The following is a 14,921-nucleotide window of genomic DNA, read 5'->3' as shown; positions in this document are numbered from 1 at the left end:
GCCTTTCTGGAAACTTCCCATACCCATCTGTGAGGTTCCCTGTGGTGCAGTGTACTTCTGTGGGCTGGGGCTGAAGGCTGAGTGAGAATCCGGAGGTATTAATAGACTTTGGCTTTTTAAATTTGGCTTCATGTATATTCCCAGTCTCCACAGGGGGCGCCAGCGAGCAAGAAGGGCAACTTTATGCACGCCGGCAGAGGAGAGGCACAAAGTCCTGGGGTGCAAGGAGACCAGGAATGGAAGGAACTGGAAATGACAGACCCAGGAGACTAGTTTTGCTCAAAATGCTCTGTTTATTGCTCTATCCAATGACCACGAGCGAATTATAAAAAGACACCAAATGTCTCTGTTTGCCGTGGAATAAATATTTAAAGTCAGCAATAAAAACACGTGGCTCCAAGATAACACATGTTGCCAAAGAATCATGCATGCCCTGCTCATGGGCTTTCAACACACACATGGACACAGGGAACACGCGCAGAGCGACACTCAGAGAGACTTTTGGGCTTTCCCATAGTGACACAGAAAGATGTCTTACAGGTTTGGAGTTGAGTCCCCATCCTACTCTTGGAGGCCCCCCTCAGGGCCCGGCTCTTTGGGGTTCCCCACCTGCATCTCTCCTCTTCCTCTCCAGTGCCTCCCAGGCTGGCCATTGCCTCCTGAGAGTACCAAACACTCAGAAGGCATCTAGAGTAATGCCCACCCTTGCCCAGGAACCTTCTTAGCTGGGATCTGTCAACCATCACGTGCTCCCCTGCCTGGTTTCTGAATCCTATTCCTGCCATCCGCATTCTGATGGCAAAATATAATCTGCCTTTTCTGAGGAGCTGGCGGGGCCAGAGGCGGTTACCTCTCTGCCTCGGGGGCTGGGAGACTGAGGGGCTGGAGCTCAGTTCAGAGTTCCATTCCTGGCTGAGGGGACACAGTGTCTGGTACAGATAGCAGAGATGGATGGATAGACAGAACACATAGTGGCAGAACATTTGGAATGTGGCATTGAAACATTTTGGACCAAGTAGCGGTGGAACCATGGTTAAAACTGAGGCCCCAGGTCTGTATGGTGTGGGTCAGGCCCAGGGGCCCCAGGCCTGGCCTGGCACATTCCTCCCCTGCCCTCCCCAATTCTGCAGTATTTACAGTAGAAGAGCTAGGCTGGGGGTAGGGACCAGGCCAGGACAACAGGGGGGGGGGAGCAGACTGAAGAAAAGGGAGAGTTGGGGGGAAGGGACGGGAGCAGACCCAGGACCCAGGCAAGGCCAGGTCTTGGGTTAGGGTGAAGGCCCAGACTCAGGCTGGGCAGTGCCCAGAGGAGCTCAGAGGAAGAGCGTGGTCACTCTGAGGACTGGTGGGACAGTTGCTTCTCATAGAGGCTCATGACGTGGTGCACAAACTGGTACTGTTCACATGTCTGGATCATGCCACCCCTGGCCAGTAGAGATGCAGTGGGCTGCGGGAGGGGTCCTCAAGCACTAGGGGTACCAGCTATTCTGTAGCTTACAGAGATCAACTCTTCCCGGCCATTGCTCTTTGTCCCTTCATTTCGGGGACACACCCTGATTTCAGCTCCTGTCCTTTCCACCAGCTGCCTGGCTTCTGTCTTCCTCCAGAGAGCTGCCTGGATTCTGCTCTCTTCCATTTTTTTTCTGTTCCCCATCTGCCTTACAGACTACATCTGGTTTGTCAACTGTCCCTCAATTTATGCACACATCACACTGCCACCCTCTCCTCCCCTGACCAGTGGCTGACCTGTCCTGACGGAGCTGGCATGTGGTCTTTAGGATGTCCACGACGCCCTCACGTCGCAGCTGCTGGCAGCAGATGCTGGTGGCGATGAAGCAGCCAGTCCTCCCAATCCCTGCACTGGAGGTCGGGAGGATAGATGGGGTTAGGGGCCCAGAGATGGGGTGGCCCTGCCCCAGTGGGTGGACAGGAAAACCCACCTGCAGTGAACGATGATTGGGGAACAATGGGGTCCCTCTTGTTGGGCTGCCTCCTCCACCTCCCGTACCAGGTGCAGGAGGGGAGGTGCTCGGTCTGGAGTCTTCTGGTCGGGCCAGGATGTGAACCAGTAATGCTTCAAGCCTCGCTCTTCAGTCCCTCTCTGCTCAGGAGGGAGGGAGGGAGGGAGAGAGAGAGAGAGAGAGAAAGAGAGAGAGAGAGAGAGAGAGCGCTCCCACTCCCTGCCAGATACATGTGAATGTTCCAGGACCTGATTCATCCAAAGATGGAGATGAGAAAGGGAGGGGGGAAAGAGAGGACACAAAGAGTGGAGGGATCCCAAGTCCCCATCTACCACACTGCACAATGGTACAAGACAGATCAGAGTTAGGTTGTGCGCGTGCCTGTGTGCGTGTGATATTGGCCTCTAAACACTAAAATCATCCAAGAAAGGCAAAGAGCATATTTATCCAGTTCATTGTTACCTGGAAGTTCCTTATTCTGACAGATGTTCCAGGTACCTGTTAGTCACATGACCCAGGCACAGGAACTCTGTTCTGCCTGCTCATCCCTCTGTCCTCATTATGCGTTGCCCATCTCTGCTCTGCTTCACCATCCCACCGTGGGAAGGGCCTACCCTCTTCCTGCCTGACTACCAAAGACCCCTAGCATCAAAATGGTCTCTCTCCAACACAAATCTGGATATATTGCATGGTGTTTAAGACCTTTAGCTGGCTGGGCCTGATGGTGCAGGCCTGTAATCCTAGCTACTTGGAAACCTGAGGCTGGAAGATCAAGGCCTGCATGATCTACAGAGCAAGTTCCAGGTCAGTGCGGGAAATTTAGTGAGCCTGTCTCAGAACAAACAAGACAATAAAAAAGCGCTGGGGGTATATAGCTAAGTGAGAGAGTTCTGGCCTAGTGTGAGAACCTGGGTATCTTCCTACACCAAACCAAGAAACCCTTCACTACGGACTGACTGCCATGGTTTCCTATCCCCCAGTTTCATATGTTGAAGCCTCCTTTCTATTGTGCGGGAAGCTGACGGTGGGGCCCGTGGGTCAGGAGTGCACACCTTCAAATGTGATCCATGCCCTTAGAGACCCCAGAGAGCTTCCTCACTCCATCATCCTTTCTGCTGCACACACAGCTGCTCCTTCTGCACGCTAGGAAAGCTTTCCCACTTGTTCGCCCCTGGGCACGCCTCTCCAACCCTCCAAGACCCCATATAGCACTTCTGGGAGGCACCCTCAGAACATTCTGTATGGCAGGGTGTCTTTCTGCATCCGTGCCGATCACTAGGTGATATTTGCCATCTTATAGGTGCTCCTTGAACCAAGAGCCCAGAACACAGCTCTGTCTCCAGGATCCGAGTCAGAGCTACACCCAGAGCAGAGGCTTGTCAACACAGGCAAACCCCAAGATCCCCCGTTCTTCCCCAGCTGATCCCATAGCACAGAGAAGATGAGCAGCCCCACACAGCCTCTTTCTACCCAGGAGCTGGTTCCTCATGCTCTTGTGTTACATGGCTGTGACAGAGACCACAGCACCTGCCCCTCCTTGGGGCCTTCATGTTTCCAATAAGTCTTGGTGTTAGATGCTCATGTGGACGCTGCCTTCTGGGGGCTCAGGCACCCTGGTATCTTGCCTGGTTTTCTGCATCCACTGGGAGACAGGGCTGCTCAGAGGGTCAAACATCAGGCCCCAAGCTCCTTTCTGTGGCTGAACCCTGTGGCTGTCAGCATCAGTGACCTTTCTAGGCTGTTTCTGAAGAGGGCATCTGCTTCCTGGTGCCCCGCTTAACTTTCCCACCTTTCTGGGTGATCACAGGGGACTCCACCTTCTGCAAACATGTATCTCATCGCTTTTCCAAACCAGAACCTTCTAATACCCCAAAGGAGCAGTCTCTCCTCTTCTGCTTGTTCTGGGAGAAGCGCAACTTTTGGGTGGGAGGACGCCTCCCGCCAGTCTTCTGGGCTGCTCTGTGTTGCTCACACTTTGCGTGTTTTCCTTTTCCCTGCCATTTCCTGTAAGCATGATTGTGTGTCCTAAAGCAGCAAGGAGTGCCTGCCCTCTGGTGGTAGACACACTAGGTGCATCAGACTAGAAGTCAGAATCCCAATGGAAGCAACGTTAGTGGCACTCAAAGTCATAAAGAACCTTCCGTTATGATAAGGACAATGCTGGAAGCTCTGGAAGCTTCCTCACTGGGTCAGTCCTGGCATTGAGAGGTTGTAGAGAAGAACTAGAATGGTCATGAGCAGCAGGGCCCAGAAAGAGCCAGATGGTCCATGAAGATAAGGTTTGGGAAATGCCGCTGAGGCTCCATCTTGACACTAGTGCCCAAGTCTATTTACCCTGCTTACCAGTAAACCCTGGGTGTGACCTAGGCCTATGCATCACCTATGGTAGGCCTTTGAGTACTTTCTTCAGTTGGTGGTCCCAGCTAAGCCTCCCAGTCAGCCCTGTCTGACCCCAGGCCTCACCCTGAGGGAGATGAGTCGCAGTCGATAGTCCTCAGTGTGGATGACTTTCTGCACAGTGATCTCCACGCCGTCATGGATGACCTGCTCTTCTGGCCAGTACTCCGTGCACTTCTGTAAGGACCAAGATCAGCCTGTGTTACTCCCGTATTCTCTTCCCACATCCCCTCCTGCTCTGCTGGGGCCAACAGACGGGAACACAAGGACAGCAGGTTTGGTTATTAGAATGTTGCATTAAAAACTTGGCTTTATAACCCACGACCTACTCATTTCTGAGCCTCAGTTTCCCCATTTGTAAGATGAAAATGGTACCCCTTTATAGGACTTTCTATGTGTGTAGAGGCCAGAGTTTAACATCAAGTGTTGTTCCCCATGTGCAGTCCACCTTGGCGTTCAGGACAGGGTCTCTCATTGGCCTGCAACTCATCAAGACGGGTTGGCCAGTGAGCCCTAGGTCTTCCCATCTAGCTTCTTAGCACTGGTGGTACTGATGCATATACCATGCTTGGATTAATTTACATGGGTGCAGAGTTAAAACTCAAGTCCTTAACTGAGCTCTGTCCCCAGCCTCCCTCTGAAGGCTATTTTATGGGGGTTCAATTAAAGAAGCTATTCATTATCAGTTTTCACATCTCTGGCAGACTGGGAGGCAGCAAAGTATCCTGGTGGAAAGCACGGCCACTGGATGGGGAGGGAGAAGCCAGCTCCAGGCTCTGCTTTGCTCTGTGTGGCCCCGAATGTAAATCTTAATCCTCGCCATCTTCCACTTCCTTAAGTTAAGTGCATACCAGGATCACAGCATCCTCATAAAAATTAATATGCAAACGAGATGCTTTATGTGGGGGCTGAAAGCAGGGGGCACTGAGCAACGGCGCAGGGTCCTTACCTCGTTCATCTCCTCGATGTTGGTGATCATGACAATGATGGGTGTGTGCTCCTGCCACACCATGCGCCAGAAGTCGGCCACAGTGCTGACTATGGGTCCCTGTGTGGCGATGTATACTTTCTCCTTCCCACTGTAGCCCTGCAGCCAGCCAAGTCCAGCCTGTCAGGTCAGGGTCGGAGGCGGCACTGCCGGGGCCCCATCCCATACTTAGGCTCCTCTTGGGGCTGGTAGGAGCCACAGTAGCTTGGAGACAAGTCTGGAGGATAGATTCCACCAGCTCAGGCCTCTCCTTTAGTGGAAGGCTCTTGGGATGGAGCTACTTACCCGGATGTAGTTGGCATTGATGTAGGAACTCAGAGGATCGTTAGGGTCTGGTGAAGTCAGACACACCCTGCTGTGAGGATCTGGGGTGGGAGACAGGTGAAGCTTCGTGAGCTGGACCTTCTGGTACAGGGTGCAACTTCTCTGTTCTTCTCCACAGCACCCACATTTCCTCGGGGATCATGGCCAGTATGTACTCTCACGGTGCAGGGGTGCCATTATGAGTCATTACCATCAGGTATAACCAAACCAATACCATCAGTCATAACCAAAAGAGTTACCGGGGGCTGGCGTGACGGCTCAGAGGGTATAGCCACTTGCTGCCAATCCTGACAGCGTGAGTTGGATCCCCAGGATCCATATGCTGGAGGGGAGAACTGAATCTCACACACCGTCCTCAGACCTCCACAAGTGTGCCCCATACATACTTATATATTAATATTAAAAGCGAGTCGATGGGAAAAAGTAGAGCCCCTGGTCCTAGAAGCAGCACGTGCAACAGCTTATGGCAGATGCTAACTAACAGGGAGTTGTGGTTATCACGAGTTTCCAGCAGACAGGAGGAATGGAGAAGAACCTAGGGGTGATGGGTATAAGCCTCTCATCTCCACCCCTTTGCCAGCCCCCGTCTCTGCCTGGGTCATGGCAGGTGATACGGGGGTGGACAGCTCTTGTAGAGAGGGCATAGAAGTAGTTCAGGGGAGGGGTAAGAGCAGGTGGGAGAGGCTTCTGCATGGCCAGAAGAAGACAGAACTTGAGCAGGTAGTTCTGTTTGGACCTCTTGGCTTTGCTTATCCATGTTAGATGCTGGAAGGACAGATGTGGGTGCTGCCTTTTCTGGTCAGATATCAGAGCTTAGCGATCAGGGAGTCACTGTGGTGGTGCTAATGATTGCATTCTACAGCCCCCCGTTTGGGCTGGCCCTGTGCTGTGCTTATGAGAAGAGCCTTTGAGATCAACAAGACGTGTGTGGTTACTGCTACAAAAGAGGGCAGGAAGACAAGGGGGTGCGTGGCCTGAGAGCTCTGGACTGGAGGGACAGAGGGAACTGTGATCAGGCTAGGGTGGCTGTGTTTCACAGAAAATGTGGGACTTTTCAGGGGTTAGAGAACCAGGAGGAAAAACAGGGAACACTGTCTGACCAGGTACACAGGCTATGGCTTAGCTTGGCGGGAGGATGGGAGCTGGAGAGGAAGCATCACATGCTTCGAGGGGGTGACGTTGACTACATTTAGGGAAGAAGGGGACATGATAAGGTTTCTGTTGTGCTCCGTTATGAGAGGGGGCAGGGAGGATAAAAAGTACAAGTCAGGATATGTCTGCCACAGTCTGTAAAGAAGTGTCAAGGTCACAGGCCTGCCCTCTCTGGCACCTCGCCCAGGGACAATTATGCCAGTGTACTGTATGTCAGTGGTGCTCATTAGAGCTAGGCAATATGGAAGTCATTTGGTAGTAAGGATGGAAGGGAGGGGTCTGGATCTGAGAGGGTCATCCACTCATTCATTCAAGAAGGTCCAGACCGTCTCCCAGTTGCTCCACACTCTTTTGGAGTTTGAGGCTGTGCTGAGTGGGACAGCTCTTGTGCCCCTACTGGGCCAGTGCTCACCCACAGAACTGTTGCTTTTGCTTGACGCCAAGCTCTGTGTGCAGAATCCAAATTTTCATTCCCTGGGATGGGGCTCAGGAAATGTGTGCAATCAATGATAGAACAAATCTCACGGTGTCCCCCCGATCCCAGAGGCTGCTTCTGCTAAGCCTCTATGACCTTTGTCCCTCCAGTCCAGGACTCTTACAGTTCAAGGTCAGCTCTGCCTGACTATACAAAATTCTATGCTGGGTTTGGGAGTCTGGAGGTTCAGGGCGTAGTTGGAGGAGCTGGGAGCCTGTCAACAGCCCAGCAGGACCACAGGGACTCTGGGTGACTCCAGTGGCCATTCTAAGGAGCCAGCAAAACCCTAGGTTCTGGGGTACCTGGGCCTGTGCCTGCAGGAAGAACAGGAGCAGGGAGAGTAAGTTGAGAGAAGAGGTGAGCAGCCCAGCTAAGGCATCCTGGCCTTAAATGGTGCTTTGTTTAAACGTAACTACCTAGAGACTGTGTAACCATAGCAACCACAAGTCGATATTTTAAAAGTTAAAAATAAGTCATGACATCTTCCATGCTGCTGGAGATGCTGATGGCAAACTGCTTTTTAAGGGCTCGCTACTCCACAAACTGGCTGGAGTAGGTTTTTGGGGATTCACTTTCAACAAGTCACCCCCTCCTCCCGAGCTAGCCCCCAGAGGGCCTTGATCAAAGCTACCTGAAGATGATACCATGGGATGGAATGGGAACAGTGGGTCTCCAAAGGAGACGAAGCCTGCTCAGGCCTTACAGAGGGCTCTCTGTGTAGCCTCACTTGGACATGCCTCATGATAGGCAGATCACTACAGGATAAAGGTACCTCATTCCCTGTGGGAGGGGGCTCTGCCTGCTAGATGACTGACAGCCAGGTCATACAGAACACAGGCAGACAAAAAAGCCTGATTCTGGGGTCACCGAAGCCCAGGTTTAGAGACCAGATTTTTTTTTTTTTTTTTTTTTTTTTTTTTACTAGCTGTGTGGCTGTGGACAAACCACTTACCTTCTCTGAGCCTTTAATGTTTTCTTCTCAAAATATACCCACCCAGAAGAGAAAGGCCATGCAAATACTTCAGTCACTGCTCACTGCCTCAGAGCCACCCTTTCTCTCTGTGTTTCTCCAGAGTTCAATGTCACTAGCCAGGAAGGGCAGGGGCCAGGGCTAGAGAAGGAGCCAGCCAGTCTCTGCTCTCCATCCCTTCTCTCCCCGGATTAGCCTGGTCTCCATACCCCCTACTGTGATGACTTCCCACCATCCCTAGAGGCCAGGCTCTGGATTTAGGTCTTCCCAGATGACAGGACCCAAGCTCCTCTCCACCCTGGGGCAGCAGGTACTCACTGGGGAGGATGGTTCTGTACCGATTCTTCCGCACCAGTCCTGGGATGTCATACTCCTTTGGATCCACAAAGTTCATGGGGATTTCCTACATGAGGAAGACAGGGGTCTATAAGTGGCTTCAGGCTGGTCTTCCCAGAAGTCCATATTCAGCTCCACCTGCCAGTGCAGGGGCTGTCTTGAGTTCATGCATTCATTTGACGAACATTTACTACTGAGTGAGTGAGCGCACACACACATTTATAACAGTTACTGGCATTTGCCAAGGGCACAAACTAAATAGCACAGCGATAGTCCCTTGAGGGCCAGCTTGGTTTAAGACAGACATTCAATGAAAGGCCAAGTGAAAATGAACAAGACAAAGAGTGACCTTGCCAATCGTCCCCTTTCTCCCTGTTGTCTGTGCAACAGCCAGTCAGGTAGCTCTGGGGACGCATGTTCCTGCTGTTGGCATCCTCACCTTGGACTTTTGTTTGTGATGCTCACTTTTTGGAAAGACATGATCCACCCTCCTCTCCTCCACACATTCTGTCTATCCAAAGTCACTTCCTTTAAGAATCTTCCCTGATTGCCCAGTAAAAAGGGAACCCACTTCTCATCTCTTAAGGCCCTTTGTGCCTTCGAATGAGTTCCATGTCCGATGGGCACCTCTTCAGATTTGGCTTCCTTTCATCTGCAATTGGGTCTGCGTCTTCTCTTGTTCCATTCCCCATGTCTCCCTTATACTGGAGGTTGGACCTAGAGCCTTGTGCATGCCCGACAAGTACCCTCCCACTGAACTAAAATTCCAACTTTTCCCACCCACTTTTAAATTCTGAGGTGGTCTCAACTGGTTGCTCACTAACCCTATATGGCCCAGGCGGACCCTGAACTTGTGTTCTTCCTGACTTGGCTTTCTTTGTTTTCCTACTCTGTTATGCCTCCGTCCATCCTATGCATAGGCTCAGGTCTGCGTTCATGGTGCTACGCTTGCTGAGAGTACTGGTTTCAGCTCTGCACATCCAAATTGGCTCTAACTCTCAAGTTCACCTTAGCGCCATTCCCTCACCCATGGCCTCTGGGATATCTCCCCAACGATGCCTTCCGATGCCCTCCCTGCTAATCAGGCTGCACACTTTAGCACCTGGTCTTACTACTCACTCTTTCTGGATATACTAGATAGTCTTTGCCCAGTGTAGATGATGATACCATCTAGGGCTCTTGTGAGAATCAAAAGAAACAATAATAATAATAAAAAACCCCCACCACACACATGTGCAGAACTGCCCATGGAGTGGGTGAGCAGGTTGTGTTCCTTTCTCCCTGGCAAAAATCTATAGTATCTGCCGAGCAGGAAGGGACATGGAAGGCTGTTTTCATGGGAAGAGGATGATGGTGGGAACTCCATGGTGGAGGAAGGCTGACTACAGGGAGGTGGGAATGATGGGAGGAAGGTACCAGTCACCTGACCCAGAAATGAACAGTTTCTGCTGGTATGTGTGTGTGGGGGGGAACATGAAGAAGGCTGGGGTCCACCACTTTGGGCTTTTTGCAGGTGGAGACAAGCTCTGGAGGTCTTGGAGCACTGAGCCCAAGCAGCAGTGTGTGTTCGATGGGAGAGTGGACTGGTGAGCATCAGGTTCCCCCTTCCCCCTCTGGTTTTTTTATATTAACTATGGGTGCAGACCCATGGGGCAAGGCCAAGACCCCCCTGACAGTGGAGTCTGCTATTTCTGAGGACCATTATCAAAAGTCTAACACTGCCGAAGTCTCACTTCAGACTTACTATGTGCTGACAATACAGGCTGAGCTCTTATGTGGCTAAACACTCCTGGCAGGAGATCAGGACTGTTACTTGTCAGAGGTTGGGAAAGGACTAAGCCCTAGCCTAAGCTTGAAACCTGGGAAGAAAAGGGGGGGACCCAGGAGCATGGGGATAAACATCCTTGATGATATCAGGCAGAGGAGGGCAGGAAGACAGGAGAATGAGTAGGCGAGGCTTTCTTTTCCCTGGGGGTTGACCCAGATTTGTGTATGCTTCTAGGCACGTGTTCTACCACTGAACTACACCACCAGGAGGAGGCTGCTTTCTGTGGCTTCCAGAGCCCAGTTCCAGTTCTCCCAACAGATCCAGAATCTGTCTGCCTGATGTATGGTATTGTCCTCCTTAACTCCTTCAAAGACCCTGCCATTTGTGACTTTCCAGATGAGGATATCAAGTCTCAGGGGCTAAGAGCTTGCCCAGGGTGCTTGGAGAGATGACAACGGGATGCTAGACTATTCCATGTATGAATCTGTATTCTCTGTGGTACTGACTGGCTGCATGGTGGGCCCTAGGAGTGCTAAGGTGGCTGGCCACTTCAAGGAACTCACAAAGAATTCTGCCTGCAGCAAGAATGGGTCCAGAGCCTTTTCGTGTAGCTCCTCTGCCCGGAGGATGCGGGAGGCACTGAGCAGGTACTCATGGGCTGACTCCTCCCGGGGGGACACCAGGTAGCCAAAGCCCTCCTCATTGCAGCCAGGGGTACACATGTCCAGGGTCAGGGAGACATTGGAGCCCCTCCTGCAAGGGTTCACAGAAGAAGATACCAGCCTTAGGCATGAAAGGAAGAAGGTGGCTAGAGGAGAGTAGGGTGGGCTTCAGGAAGAGGGATGTGACAAGAACCTGTTCTAAGGAGCACATGGCTCTGCCCACACACCTGTCCGCTGCTTCCCACAGTGGGGCGGAGGCCCCAGTTCTGAAAGTTCAACCCAAGCAATCCCTAATGGCCCTCCCCTGGACTCTGCTGAGGGAGGAGGCCCACAGGGAGACACGTGCTAAGGTGAACCTCAAGCTCGAGAGCCCAGCTTCAGAACCACAGTTCTAGAACGAGGCTGTCATGGTATTCAGTGCATTTCAGGGGAGAGGCCAGGGCCCTTTGCATCCAGGGAAGGAGGGAGCTCAAAGGCAGCCAGTAGCAGCCCACCCATATAGCTAGCTGCACTGGGCCAGCTCCATCGTGCCCGGTGTCTAAAACCTCGGGACAGGAGGGATCCTCATTACACAGAAAGGGACACTGAGTTTCAGGAGGGTACTAGCATTGTTCAGGCTTTTACTATGAGAAAGTGGCAGAACCAAAAAAAGATCGTCTAAGTTTTCTGAGTTCCCATTTAGTATATTCTACGACATCCTGTGGGTAATTCAAACCATGTGTGAGCTAGCTTACCCAGCCTTAAACGCAGGATGCCACTACCTCTCAAAACTTGCTCATGGAATCCTATGGGGGTACTTACAGGAAGTAGAGGTTTTGGGAAATGCTACCTACTGTCCCTTTGTCAAATTACAAGGAAGTCAAGTTAAAGGCTCCAACAAGCTCTGTATAAGGAAACGAACCCTGACCCCCTCGATCCAAGAAGAGTATGGGTGTGCTCATGTGCATGCCTGCACATGCCTGTGTGTGCATGGGAAGGAACTGCACTTTTGGGCACTCATCTTGAAGTACCCCAATCAATATGCATTACTGGAAAAGCAAATGCTAAGCTATGAGGCAAACCCTGCACTCTAAACTAGGATCTAGGTATCTGCCTTTCTAACAGGAGCTGAGAATTTGTGATCCCCAGCCCACCCATCCCCTGCCCCTCCCACCTCTCCTGCAGACCCATGGACTTGACAGTCAACGAGGTGGGATCAGTCTCAGGCTTGATGTCCATCACACAGTCAAACACAGGGGTCTCGGGCACCGCATCCAGGTCCAGGAAGTCATCTTCTACCTTATCCTCCATCCACTCCGAGTAGGTGAAGGAGGGCTGGCGGCTCACGGATTGGCGCCTGTCCTCTGGGGGGAGCGGGGCAGGTGGCTCTGGGGGTACCTTGAGGAGGTGCCACACCTGGTTGGGAGCATACAGCATCATGGACCTGGGCTCATGCTTGCTGCCTGCTGGGCGCATGGGTTACCCTGTGGGATTGGGCTGTCTGATGCTACAAGGTCTAGAGCAATCACATTCTCCTGGCTCTTAGATGTCAGGCTCTACCCACACTCTACCTTCTCTGTCCCCAGTTTCTAGTGGACTTAATTCTTCTGGATGGGGCTTGGGGGTTCTTCCTGCCTCAGCCCTTTTTTTTTATCCCCAATAACTTCTTGCTTTAAGTAGGCATACTGCTGAAGGAGGAAGCCTGTTTTTGTCCGATTCAAAACCAGGTTAGCCTGTCTGGGGGTCAGGTGCATCCAGTGGGAAGCGAGGCTTCGAGAGAGGTTAGGACTGCCCTGAGGCTCAGGACAAGGAGGTACCTTACCAGGGTGGTGATGACGACCAGGCCCACAGTTAGAGAGGCTAGCAGCAGACTTGGGATCCCCCAGGTCCCAGAACTCAGCCAGGCCTGGGGAACATCAGACAAACTAGTCAGTGCCCTGAGGGGTTGGGAGAGGTCATGGCCTTGTCTATTTCAAAAGAAAACGCATCCTGGGTCTGAGTGGGATGTACGCAGATGGCTTTTGGGTTCTTGAACCCAGAGATGCCCCAGCCAGATGTTGTGAGGGAGGGATGGGAAGTCCAAGTGTATCCCCACTTTATCCCACTGTCCTACGGGTCCCCAGGGTTTACTCACCACAGGTCCCAGATGGTTCAACAGGGTGAGCGAGGAGGAGATGAGGTCTGTGGTATTCTGCAGCCAGGAGTGGCCATGGCCACTGAGCCAGAGCACCCCACAGGCGAGCTGGGGCAGTCAGGGGAGCAGACTGAGCGCAGAGCTGCGGCCCTTTGCCCCTATATTGCCCTGCAGAGCTCACCTTCAGCCCCAGCCTGGGCCCCCAGCAAGCTCCCGAGCCTCTCAGACTGGGCAGCGGAGGGAAGGGCCGTGTACCCAGGAAAGGCCCCAGCACTCTTCGGGAGAAAAGCTAATCATAGGTGACTGAGCCCTTCCCACAGGAGACCCCAGAGGCACACACAGAAGAGAGGTCTTCCAGGAAGGCCTCCTTAGGTGAGAAGTCTTCAGGGGGAACCCCATAGGAGCAGGAGCTCAGGGACTGGGAATCCTGTCTTCTTAGTTAGGGGATAAGGGTTGACAGGACCTAAGGAGCTTCGTTCCTGAGACTGTAGCTCAGAACTCCAGCCTTCCCCTCACTCCAGTCAGAAGACTTGGAGTAACTGAGGGACACCAGAAAGACCCTCGTCCCTCAGCTTCCCCAGGCAGCCATCTAAGGAAGAAGTAGAAGGCTGTCCCTCAACCCACCCTCTCTTCAGGCCCCAGTGAGGCCAGTGACATCCTTACCAGAAACTGAGAGGCAGCGAACAGGCACAGGCTGCTTCTGACAGTGAGGGAGTGGCTCCCGGAGTCTTGAGGTGGCAGCTTCTGAGCTGGCTCAGAGGGCGGTGAGGGTGGCGGGGGTGGTGGCATCTCCCTCTGCTTGCTGGGGAGCCCTTCAGCCTCGTCCAGTGGTTCCATCTCTACCAGCTGGGGGAGACCTGCGGAGGATGGGACAGGAGGGGTTGGTAACTCTGGGCTGTCTGAGCACAGAACTGCCAGCTAGCCTATGGAGGTCTGCACCTTCTCCTGCTGCCGTGGCTTCCTCTCAATCCCGGCTCAGGCAGCGAGGCTCCACTTCCAGCAGTCACCCTCGATTAGCAAAGCAATATTCACCTACCTTCGTCAGAAAGAGCTACGTGTGGGTGGACAAATTATTTCTCTTTTATTTCTGCAGTAAGGGAGTTAAGATGGCAGGGGGTTTTCAGAGTTAATACCGTTGTATTTACGCAGCTTCATTCTTTTCCATTTCTTAAGGAAACAAAAACAACTACCTCAAACTCAATTAAAAAAGCAAGGGGGAATAGAAAAGAATACGGCATAAGCAGGCCATGACCCTGAGCAACCCACCCACGCCTGCTCTCCAGAGTTTTGTCTTTTGTAATAAGTGCCCCAAGTGGGGCTGGAAGACTGAACCATGGGTGATTATGGCTATGCATCTTCCCCACTGTGAGACCCCCCCCCCACAAACTGGGAAAGGAAAGTCGGGGCCGTGTGGAAGAAAATTTTGGTGATAAGAATAGATATTGGCTATCTTTGGTGGTGAAGAATAGATATTGGGTTCAGCTCTAATATGACTGCGGTTGTCACGGCCTAGGGCACTTGTTCTTTGAACCTCAGTTTCCCCATCTGAGAGATGGGGGTTGGTTCAATATTAGTCTTTCCCTCTTAAGAAAATGATTATTTTTAATTTTGCATAGTTGGACTTGTCTGAATGTGGGTGCATACATGTGAGTGCAGATACCCAACGAAGCCAGAGGCATGGGATCCCCTGGAGCTAGAGTTACAGAGGGTTGTGAGCTGCCCGACAGGGGTGCTGGGTACTAAACCTGAGTCCTCTGCGAGAGTAGCAAGTGCTC

At 52.3% G+C, this 14,921-nt stretch overlaps 1 protein-coding gene across 5 annotated transcripts in view; it reads right to left on the bottom strand.

Moving 5' to 3' along the window:
• Positions 1-270: 270 nt before the first annotated feature.
• Ptpn5 (protein tyrosine phosphatase non-receptor type 5) overlaps positions 271-14,921 on the bottom strand; it is a 57,587-nt gene continuing 42,936 nt past the window's right edge. For all 5 annotated transcript variants that reach the window (XM_041655585.1, XM_041655614.1, XM_041655576.1 and 2 more), the window contains 12 exons: positions 13,810-14,003; positions 13,147-13,254; positions 12,835-12,918; positions 12,187-12,428; positions 10,935-11,124; positions 8,586-8,670; positions 5,632-5,711; positions 5,308-5,445; positions 4,425-4,535; positions 1,941-2,101; positions 1,747-1,860; positions 271-1,424 (listed from right to left, as the gene is read on the bottom strand). In XM_041655585.1, coding sequence (XP_041511519.1) covers positions 1,331-1,424; positions 1,747-1,860; positions 1,941-2,101; positions 4,425-4,535; positions 5,308-5,445; positions 5,632-5,711; positions 8,586-8,670; positions 10,935-11,124; positions 12,187-12,428; positions 12,835-12,918; positions 13,147-13,254; positions 13,810-14,003 — 1,601 coding nt within the window. In that variant the 3' untranslated portion in view covers positions 271-1,330. The remainder of the gene's footprint in view (positions 1,425-1,746; positions 1,861-1,940; positions 2,102-4,424; positions 4,536-5,307; positions 5,446-5,631; positions 5,712-8,585; positions 8,671-10,934; positions 11,125-12,186; positions 12,429-12,834; positions 12,919-13,146; positions 13,255-13,809; positions 14,004-14,921) is intronic.

The sequence above is a fragment of the Microtus oregoni genome, unplaced genomic scaffold (genome assembly GCF_018167655.1).
Source record: "Microtus oregoni isolate MIOR12 unplaced genomic scaffold, Mior012 000000F_ref0000247, whole genome shotgun sequence".
NCBI lineage: Eukaryota > Metazoa > Chordata > Mammalia > Rodentia > Cricetidae > Microtus > Microtus oregoni.
The sequence above is the reverse complement of the archived record's forward strand: the minus strand, read 5'-3'. Positions and strand labels throughout refer to the sequence as shown.